Source organism: Amborella trichopoda, chromosome 5, assembly GCF_054954075.1.
Source record: "Amborella trichopoda isolate Santa Cruz 75 chromosome 5, AtrichopodaSantaCruz75HAP2 v2.0, whole genome shotgun sequence".
In the NCBI taxonomy this organism is placed as follows: Eukaryota; Viridiplantae; Streptophyta; class Magnoliopsida; order Amborellales; family Amborellaceae; genus Amborella; species Amborella trichopoda.
Genome location: NC_142340.1, coordinates 20,522,554 through 20,533,889, shown reverse-complemented (window position 1 = coordinate 20,533,889; position 11,336 = coordinate 20,522,554). Strand labels below are relative to the sequence as shown.

The following is an 11,336-nucleotide window of genomic DNA, read 5'->3' as shown; positions in this document are numbered from 1 at the left end:
CTCATATGCGAGACCTTGAAAAGGTGTTCGAACGATTACGCCTTCATCAGCTCAAGATGAACCCATTAAAATGTGCTTTTGGCATGAGTTCAAGAAAGTTCTTAGAGTTCATTGTTAGACACCGAGGGCTGGTAATTGAGCTAGTCAATATCAAGGTGATCCAAGAAATGCCACCACCAACTACACTATGAGAGCTGTGATCTCTTCAAGGGCAGTTGGCGTATATTCGCAGATTCATCTTCAACCTCTCAGGTCGCTGTAAGCTTTTTACGCAACTATTGAAGAAAGATACCCCATTCATCTGAGATGAAGCATGCCAGGCGGCACTTGATGACATCAAGCGATACTTACTCAACCCTTCAGTACTCTCTACACCGGTGCTGAGAAGACTGCTCATCCTGTACGTCACCGCTCTAGACAAGTCTCTTAGGGAATTATTGACACAAAACAATGACAAAGGGAAAGAGAATGCACTATACTATCTCAGCCGTAGGATGCAAGGAGTTGAGAAGAATTATCCACCTATAGAGAAGATGTGCCTAGCCCTAATCTTCGCAATACAAAATCTCCGCCACTACTTGCTCGGCCATGAAGTGAAACTCATATCAAAAGTTGACCATGTAAAGTTTCTCATGACGCGCCCATGCTTATCAGGACGCCTTGCTAAGTGGGCATTATTGCTGATTGAATTCAACATCATATATGTATCACAAAAGGCCATCAAGGGCCAAGCCTTGGCTGATTTTCTTGCGGTACATCCTGTTCCGACAAAATCTCCTTTATCAAGTGACTTCCCTGGTGAAGAGGTATTATGTAAAGAACTTTGTCATGCGTGGGAGATGTACTTCGACAATGCCTTTCAATCTGATGGCAGAGGTGCTGGAGTGGTTTTCATGACTCCGAAAGGAGGAATACTTCCTCTATCCTTCTCTCTCACAGAAGCTGGTTCCCATAACGAGGTGGAATATGAAGCCCCTATAATTGCGATAGAGAGTGCCTTCGATCTAGACTTGAAGCAGCTCAAAATCTATGGCGACTTTGAGTTGGTCATTCGACAACCTAAGGGGATCTATGACGTGAGAAAGGACACTCTCAGGCCTTATTACGATACTACAAGATCATATATGGTACAGTTTGATGATGTAACCTTCACTCACATCCCCAAGAGATTAAACTCACAAGCTGACGCACTCACAAAGCTTTGAGCTACAATTCAATTGTCCTCCCCAAAGCCTACACTTGTCTGGGTGGCAGAGTGGAGACACATTGACCTGAGAATCGAGGTAGATAGAGATGATGAAAGAATCCTCTTTCCTGAGTTCCTGCCTTAGTCATTCAGAGCACTCCTCTCAGCCAAAGAGGTTATTAAAGTTGAGCAATAAATGGTGCAAAGTCAGGAAGCTGATATTCAAAAGTAATAACCAGAGCTTTTAGATCCAATGTGTGCAAAAGTTGAGCAGATGGAAGATTGGAGAGAGCCCATCATCAATTTTAGAAAGTATGGTAGACTACCTGAAGATCGTACTGAGCACAATAATGTGTGTCGAATGTCTACCAAGTACACCTTCCTGGAAGGGGATACTCTCTTCCGCCGATCTTTTGACGGAATTCTTCTCAGATGTGTAGATGCACAAGAGGCAAATAAGGTGATGGAAGAAGTACACTCAAGCATATGTGGACTGCATCAATCTGGCCCTAAGCTTTACAAATGGATACACAGAATGGGGTACTATTGACCATCGATTACTGCCGACTCCTTAAACTATGCCAAGAGGTGCCAGGTGTGCCAAATGCACTCGAGCCTCATTCGTCAGCCTCCGCAACCCTTACACCCTACAGTGGCATCATGGTCCATTTCACAATGGGGTATGAACATTGTAGGGCCTATCGACCCTCCTTCTGCAATGGGTCCTGTCTTTATTCTGACAGTGACAGATTATTTCTCCTAATGGGCTGAAGCGGTCCCACTCAAGCAAGTTCTTGGGGCTATGGTGGCCAATTTTGTGCGGCATCACATCATATACCGATTTGGGGTGCCTGACCAGATTATATCAGACAAGGGCCCTCAATTCAGTAGTCATCTTATTGATTGCTTGGTTAACCAGTTCGGTTTAGAGTGGAAGTACTCAACTATGTACCACCCTCGAGCGAATGACTAAACTAAGGATTTCAATACGACTCTAGGCAGTGTTTTAAGGAATGCAGTATCAAAGACAAAGAAGAACTGGCATGAGAAAACACCTAAAGCATTGTGGGCTTATCGCACCACCATGCGAAATGCCATCAATTCCACTCCTTATTCCCTGGTCTATGGGGGTGAAGCAGTCTTACCCCTTGAAATTCAACTCCCCTCACTGAGGGTCGTCATACATCAAGGACTGACAGAAGATGAGAGAGTCAAGCTTCGTTATTAAGAATTGGATGCACTTGATGAAAAGAGGCTCAAAGCTCAACAAAATCTCTAACTCAACCAGGGGAGAATGAAAAGAAACTTTGACAATTCAGTCAAGGTTCTCTCATTCACTCGTGGGGACCTGGTTCAAGCCGTTAAAAGGCCAATCGTTACACACGGATGGTGCAAAGGGAAGCATGAACCCAAATGGCAGGCCCTTTTATAGTTTAGAAAGTCTCACCAAATGAGGCTTACATACTAGCACATCCTGATGGGGAGGAGGCGATGCCCCTATCAATGGGAGATACATGAAGAAGTATTATCCCTAATAAGCTCTTAAAGGATCCAATGTGCAATCGAAAAGAGTTGAGAATAAAAGAAAGGGAAAGAAAAAGAAGCAAGACAGTCCAAATGAAGTCTAACTCTTTTTATTGCGTTGGAGGAAGTTGCAAGTTACAATCAAAGCTCATTATTAGAGAGGTTACAAATCTCTTGCATCTGATGAAAAGAGGACGGCTACGTCAAAAGCGTTGCTCTTGCATCTGACGAAAAGAGAGCAGTTGACCCACAACTTTCCTCTTGCATATGAGGAAAAGAGGACGGTTACAGACCAAAAAGCTTCTCCCGCACTGAGGGAAGGTAGAAGGGTTTTAGATCAAGTGTTTTATACATACAAAGAAAACCTTTCTAGCAAGGAATTGGCTAATGATGGAAAGCACGCCCTCTTTACAGTGAGCACCCTTCCACATAACAACATGGAATTCATTGTTGACTTGGAGGACTTGGCTTCCAACAGGCTTCATAAGCTCGGCCTTACCATTGGTCACCACCCATTGCCTACCCAAGACAACGTTGTGCGTGAACATCATCGCACATGACTCACTGTCGTGCGCAACAATCTCCGCGCGCAACTCGTCGCCAATCATGACCACAGACGGGCATAACTTGCTGACGATCATGAGCAAACAGTAACCGCAGCACGCGGTTAACGCCGTGCGTGTCATGTCACTGGTTATGCGTGATTGAGGCACTGATAAACCCTGCGTAAGGCTAGCACCAGCTGTGTCTTCCAATGACTAACGTCGGCTGCATTTCTAAGGCCCAGCGTCGGCTGTGTTTCTTGAGGCCCAACGACAGATGTGTCTTCAAGGACTAACGCTAGCTGTGACTTCGAGGGGTAACGTCGGCTATGTTAGACAAAGATCTAACGCCAGCTAAGGCTAGCGCCGGTTGTGCTCACTATCTCCGTGAGTATTTTCTCGTGGTGATGACCTTCCAGCTTCCTCATGACCCTTTGTCTCCTCTGAGACCCTCCATCTCTCTGTGGCCCTTCAGTTCCCTTGACACTTCGGTTTTCGCGACCCTTCAACTTCCCGAGACTCCTTGTCTTCCAGCAGCAGCTCAGGATTCGCATGACTCTTCGTCTCCCCAGCGACTATGTGCCTTCACAAGACCGTGCAACCTCTTAGTCTCCCATCGAAAAATCCCCTCTCCACACGTTGAAAACTCACTGGCAAGCCTTTCACCTTCCTTCATACCACTGAAAAACCATTGGAAATCAGCGAAAGTTTGCCGGTAGTTCCTTGCTACAACCTACACCCCTTTGCCCTTCCCTTTTACTCTGGAATAATAGTCGGGGTTTCTCGCTTCTCCTTGGTTAACTCCCTACTTTTCGCCCTTGAGCAGTAACCCTCACCACAGATTCCTACAAATGCTCTAGTGCTCTCTCCTCATCGTTGGAACCTTCTCCTGCTTGCCGGCAAAACTTTGAGCACCCTCTGTTTTAACCAAAGTCCTCGCCCAGAGGTCTCTCTCCCTCACTACTAAATGTTTTAACCTTTGGTAAAATGGTAAGAATGGGGTTCACCCCTGTATATAGGTGAAGTTTCCCTGAAGTGCCCCTAGCAAATCAAGAATGCCAATCATGTCCCTGAAGACCAAACGACGACGGGCCAAAACAGGTCGGGCTCAAGCTCGAGGCCCGAACGAAGTTCACTGCCACCCATGAAATCCCATGCAATAGAGACCAGGACCGGGTTGGGCTCAACCCGAGGCTTGAACACAAATCACCGCAGTCTATGTAATCTGTGCCCAGCGCCGGCTGTGTTCTCAAGGGCCCAGCGCCGGTTGTGTTGTCAAAAGTTAGTACCGGCTGTATTCTCAAGTTTTCTGTTGCATTTATTATCACTGCGCATGCTAGCGCGGCGTGTGCTACCGCCGCCTGTGCTGACGTCACACGTGTAAATGCTGCAATCGTTCAAGTCCACCGTCGTGTGTGTTACTCTCCCCATGTTAACGCCACGTACATGCTTGCATTTGGTTACCACCGTGTGTGTCCTATCACTATCCCTAGTGAAGTTTCACTCTGGCCATGACTTGTCATCCCCAATGGAGTTGCACGCAGGCAGTGACCTATCATCCCCAATGGAGTCAGGAGCGGGCCATTGCCCCTCATCCCCGATAGGTGTCACACCCGTATTGTAGCCCATCATCCCTAGTGAAGTTACGATTGTTCCTACCTCTTCAATCCCCAGTGGGTCTATTTCGCACCAAACCATTATTCCTTCGTTATGTTATCCTCAGGGAGTCGGGTTACCTTTCTATGAACTTATTCTCCATAAAGCCTCATTTTTCACCCCCTAATCTCTAGTGCAGTCAGCTTCCATTTACCATCTCCATCTAAGCCCCCTGCTAACCATTTTATCCCCAGGGAGTCGGATTGTCATTCATGCTTCTACTCCCCATGGAGTTACACCTACATCGCACCCCACAAGGGTCTAGGTGCATGACTCTAAACTACATGGTCCAAACTATATGGCCTTAAGCTGTAGCGGAGGTCTAGTTGCACGACCTTAAACTGCATGGTCCATGCTACATGACCCTAAACTGCAAAATTAAATTGTAGCGGAGCTCTAGTTGCATGACCTTAAACTGTATGGTCCATGCTGCATAACCCTAAACTGCACAACCATGGTCCAAACTATATGACCTTAAACTGTAGCAGAGGTCTAGTTGCACGACCTTAAACTGCATACTCATGCTGCATGACCCTAAACTGCACGGCTATGGTCCAAACTTCATGACCTTAAACTGTAGCAGAGGTCTAGTTGTATGACCTTAAACCCTAAACTGCACAACCATGGTCCAAACTATATGACTTTAAATTGTATTGGAGGTCTAGTTGCACGACCTTACACTCTATGATCCATGCTGCATGACCCTAAACTGAACAGAAATCGTCCAAACTATATGACCTTAAACTGTAGTGGGGGTATAGTTGCACGACCTAAAATTTCATGATTCTAGCTGCAGGACTTTAAACTGCCTTGCTACAGTTCAGCTACATGACCTTAAACTATAATGCATGCCCTAGCTGCATGACATTAAACTTCTTTGCATAGGTCTAGAAGGTATGACCATTTACGTGTGTCCTCACACATGCCTTCCCTAATCAACCCGTTCGTGTGGGCACGCACCACTATCAAACCCCCATTAAATCCATCTTCCTTCATTACCATTTATCATTCCCCAGTAAGTCTTACCCGCGCTCACAAAACGGTGAACCATCGTGCCATCCATACTCACCGTCAGCTAATGGGTCATCACTTTCCACCTTCTATCCATACATTACCCATCTTTTACAAGTAGCCTTTTGTCATCTCCCTAAAGTGAGTCAAACCACTACCATACTCACTTGATGGCCTCTATGGACTGCCATCCATCTCCACCACAGTCCAGCTGTATGACCTTAAACCATAGTGCACGTCCTAGCTTCCTAAGTCCAAGTGAAAACCCGCAAAGGGCGCCTAGACAAATAAGTAGGTTGATATAGCATTCACCTTTATAGGAGGCTTCAACCTGCATTCAAACTAAAAAATACGACTATAAAGAAAAGATTCTGATAGCTTGAGTCCATTTGCAAAAGGACTCGAAGGATAAAAGATTTGCCAAGAAGGCAAGACAAGTATCATGAAGAAGAGCACCATTCCCAAGAGATCACTAACGTACTCCAAGACGTTGAAGATGCCCTAAGAAGGCTAAGTTAAAAAGACCTTGAACCTGCTATGTAGCAACAGGATTTAGTTCTTAGGGGATGCCTCGAATGAAGAAGAGAGGTATCCTAATTGTCGAAACTTCCAAGCAGTAAGCAGGGTTGCACCCACAGCTGAACACTTAAAAAATGAGGTACCTTGCCCGCTAAGGACATCCTGGTGCACAAAGCAAACGACCACCAACAAAAGGCCCACAAGCAGATCGTCTAGAACAAACAATAAAACAAAGAAACCGGACCAGATGAGAAGAAGTTCCCTAAAGCATGACACTTGGCCTCCAGATAGGCTTGATTCTGACCAACAAGGTCTGTACAAAATCCTTAGCTGTCAAATCACAAACAGTCCCTTGAAGTTGAGGACTTCGACAGGATCCCTAAAAAAAGCCTCATCTCCCCCTAAAGTCTCCACTGATGGATCTGCACATTGCATCCAAACTTTTGAGCATCCTAGTTAAAACATTGCATGGATATCTCCTCGGCGTTCACATGGTCTTGCGGCTAGGAAGAAAAAAGTAATAAAGATGAAGAAATTTTTTGAATGTTGTCCTTCTCGCTTCTTTCGAAGCACAACATTCGACGGGGCAAGCTGTTTGAACACATGTTTCAGCATCTTGGGTCGTCGATGCAGAACAAAAGAGGAAGCCAGTCAATAAAGCCTTGACATACAGTGTAATTTTTTAAAATCTTAGAATTACCCCAGAACGGGTGAAAATCTTCCTAAGGACTACAAAAGGCCATCTGTCAAGTTTCTTCGCAATCCGACATGTCTAAGGTAGTGTAGACGAAGAAACAATTATGGAAAAATAGGCCTTTAACACCTTGAAACTGACCTCGTAACTAGAACTCTATTTTCGTGCGTTAAATAGTTGTGGGACCACCACCATCAGATCTGGCATGGTTTAAAACCCTTATGGGTCAAGTTTCGATAAAAAACAAACACTCCAGGACAAAGTTATGAGTAAAACATTAAAAAGGGGTGGGTCGCACACTATTCCCTTGCGGCCTCCCTGCACCAAGTCACCATTAATGGTGACTATCTTCACAGTCATGAGTAACAACTTCGAAGACCCGTATCTCACTCATTTTGAGTCGGATCGCGCTTAAACCTTTTGGAGCTTGTTCGTCTCATCAAGACCAGCATGTCGATACGTGGTACGCCCGTAATGACACCCGAGCAGGGAGAAAAGTTAGAGAGAAATTGGTGATTCGTGGCAAAAGTTGCAAAAAATTCAACAACACCACAGATCTCGGTCAGGGCAGGCATATGCCAAACGTGAATGCCACCTGAAGCCATGGGCAGAACACCTAGCATAGATACCCAATCTTGAGTGAAATAAATACCGCGACTTCGGTCTTTTTCAATAAAATCATCACGTAGTAGATCAACAAAACCCAAAGTGACATCCTGTTCCCCTTCCAGTTTACCTACTATGGTACCAGAGTGAATATGATCCCCACCAACTTGAACGATCATATCACGACGCTCGCACATCGGATTAATGCAAGACCAATTCCATCACGTGCATAAGATCTAGGACTATCTTTGGTCTAAACCCCACACATGATGAAAAATCGGATTTGGCACAAGAAGGCGTCAAAGTTGCTATAAATTCTGGCCGTCAAAATTCAAGATTCTAGCCAAAACCCAAAAGTTGTGAAATCTTCATTCGGAAATGAAATTGAGCTGCATTTATTGCAATACGATTGTCACAGATGCTTAGTGTGATTCAATGAAGAAATAAAAAATAACTACCAAGGAATGAGTACACTATCAATCCAAAGTTTTCAAGATCCATGCAAATTTTAAGTGGCGTGATCGTGGCTTAAAAACGCGATCTATGATTTGAAGTTGTTATCAAATTGATCGTCATGCTGAGCCCAACGAGAAAGTAATCATCTTTCAATGAAATAGACGTCAGAACAACCCCGAATCATCCATGGAAGATCACACACCTTCAAAGGCAGAAGCAGGGACTGTTTTGGAATTTTGTTAATTGTTGGGCAGGGGCAAAACTATCATCTTGCACCCTATTTTTAGATTTTTTTAATTCAAAATAATTGTAATTATCATCTATTAGGCTGGATTTTGAGCATCCACCCATGTTTGGGCCCAATTCTATAAATACATGTTAAACCTAATTATAAAGGGCCTTTTCTAAATGTTCCACGCTGATCAATAAAAATTCGAGATTTTTCTTTGAGATTTTGGGTGAGTCTTGGAGAGAGAGAGAGAGAGAGAGAGAGAGGAGAGAGAAGAAAAAGGTTGGTACCCTTCGATAGGGTAACTTTCTCTCTCCTCCTCTCTCCTCTCTCTTTCTCTCTCCTCTTTTTCTCTATCTTTCACTCCTCTACCACTATCTTTGTCTCTATCCTCTTCTTATTGTCTTTTTTATCTCTCATCCTCTTTCCTTCTCTCTCTTCTCTCAACATGCATGGTAGTGGGCCATCGTCGCATGTGTCTTTCATCTTCTTCTTCCTTCTTTACCTCTGTTCTCTTTCCTTACTCATCCTCATTCTTTCCTAATATTTTTCTTCTTTCATTCATCATGTTCCTCCTTTCTCTCTCTTTTTCACTTATGCATGGCAGAGCCTATCATCGAGTATGATATTCTCTTTCTCTTGGAGCATGTACAATGACCTGGGCCTTAACCCGAGTGGCGGGCCGGGTCTCGATTCAGATTCCTCTCTTTCTTTTTATGGACAACGGAATCCATTGTCATCCATGTGCCCCTCTCTTCTTTCCCCTTTGTCATGGACGGCGGAAGCTATCGCTGTCCATGTTTTTCTTTCTCTTCCCTCTTCTTTTTGTCATGGACAGCAGAAGCCCATCGTCGTCCATGTTTTCAATCTTCTCCCCTTCTTGTCAAGGACGGCAGAAACCCATCGCCATCCATGTTCTTTATCTCTTCTTTCTCTCATGTCGTGGACAGCGGCATCGCCGTCCATGTTTTCTCTCTTCCGCCATGTCATGGACGGCGGAACCTCATCATCGTCTAGGTTTCTTTCTCTTCTCTTTCTCTAGTCATGGACGGTGGAAGCTTATCGTCGTTCATGTTTCTTTCTCTTCTCTTTCTCCTAACATGGACGGTGGAAGCCCATCACTGTCTATGTTTCTTTCTTTTCTCTCTCTCATAGCATGGACAGTGGAAGCCCATCGTCGTCCATATTTCTTTCTCCTCTCTTTTTGCTGTCATGGACGACGGAAGCTTATCGTCGTCCATATTTCTTTCTCCTATCTTTTTGCTATCATGGACGGCTGAAGCTTATCGTCGTCCATGTTTCTTTATCCTCTCTTTCTCATGTCATGAACGGCAGAAACCCATCGCCGTCCAAGTTTCTTTCTCTTTTCTTTCGCCTATCATGGATGGTGGAAGCCCATCGTTCTCCATGTCTCTTTCTCTTTCATGACATCGATGACAGAACCCATCGTCGTCTATGTCTTCTCTCTCCTCTCCCTTTTGTCATAGACAGCAGAGGCCCATCACCGTCCATGTATTCTCTCTCCTTTTCTTTTTTCATGGATGGAGGAAGCTATCGCCGTCCATGTTTTCTTTCTCCCTTCCCTCTCTTCTTTCTCTTCCTTCTCTACTTGCCTTTCTCTTTCTTCCTTCGCCCTCCTCTCCCTACCTGTCTCTCTTTTCCTTCTTCTTTCTCTCACTTCTTTCTTTCTATCACTTCTTCCTATTCTCTATTCCCCCTTCTTTCTTTCTCTCTTCTTTTCCTCTTCTCTCTTTGTTCATCTTCATCTTTTTCTCTCTTCTCCCTTTTTCCTCTTTATTCTTCTCTTCTTTTTCTTCTTTCTCCTCTCTCTTTCTTTCCTTCTCTCTCTGTACTCTTTCTTCTCTTTTCTTCACCTCTTCTCTTCTTATTCCTCCCTCTTCCCTTTCTTTCTCTTCTCTCTTCTTTCTCCTTTACTTCTTGTTTAACCAAGGAAGGTTAAGATTAGGATGGTCATGATAGTCTTGTCGTATAGCAATAATGTCGTTGTATCAATCTGAGTTACCGTGCCCATCTTGCTGTCACGACAGACTAGCCATTGTATCAGGCTGGTTGGTATTGGTTCCATGGTCTAATAGTAATGTCGTTGTGCCGGTCTCAGTTACCATGCCCGTCTTGCTACCACGTCAGGTCAACCATCTACTGATCTAGCCACTGTGTCAGTCTAGCTACTCAATCAAATTCTTCTCACCTTTTCTTCTATTCCTTCTCTTTCTCTTCCTTTTCTTGACCCCAATCTCTATCCTCTTATTCTTCCCTTCATCTTTTGAATGTTCACGCTTATGTACATTCTCCCAAAGACAAGGTGGGGTCCCCTGGCCCACTTGTCTTGTAACATTAACCATGTGTGTGTGATTGCAGAAACAGGAGAGTACATGTCAAGGGATGCAATTTCGAACCAAATGAAGGAATAGGGGGCTCTCTTCGTAATCTAAGAGGGCACCCACACGAGCCAGCTCGTGTAAGTCTCAAACCCACCTTAAATTCCTCTCTCCTCAATTGGTATACCTACCCCTGTTTTCTAACAAGGTTCTCGAAGAGCAATTTCAAGTCCCGGGTTCTCTTAAAACCCGAGACACCGCCAAGTCATCCAGACCCAGAGGGCGAGATCAAGGCACCTAACCATCATCAACATCCTATGGAATGTGTTAGAATCATTATCCCCTACTTCCTAAAATATTTTCCCATCAATTAATTTAAATAAAAAATTAATATATGATAATATTATCCATTCTTATTTTATGCTCAAGCCTTCTCACACATACTAAAACTATGATTCAAAATCTCTACAAAGGTTAGGCTTTCCAAGACACACATTTCTTATCACACAAGACAAGAGCTCCTGCTTTTAAAATAATAAATTCCCTAGGTGGGGTGTGCCACCCATTGTGGCAC

General features: G+C 44.3%; 1 protein-coding gene across 1 annotated transcript; it reads left to right on the top strand.

Moving 5' to 3' along the window:
- Positions 1–632: 632 nt before the first annotated feature.
- LOC148782011 (uncharacterized) lies at positions 633–1,205 on the top strand. Its single transcript, XM_088866261.1, has one exon. The coding sequence runs from the start codon at positions 633–635 to the stop codon at positions 1,203–1,205; it is 573 nt and encodes a 190-aa protein (XP_088722387.1).
- Positions 1,206–11,336: the final 10,131 nt, after the last annotated feature.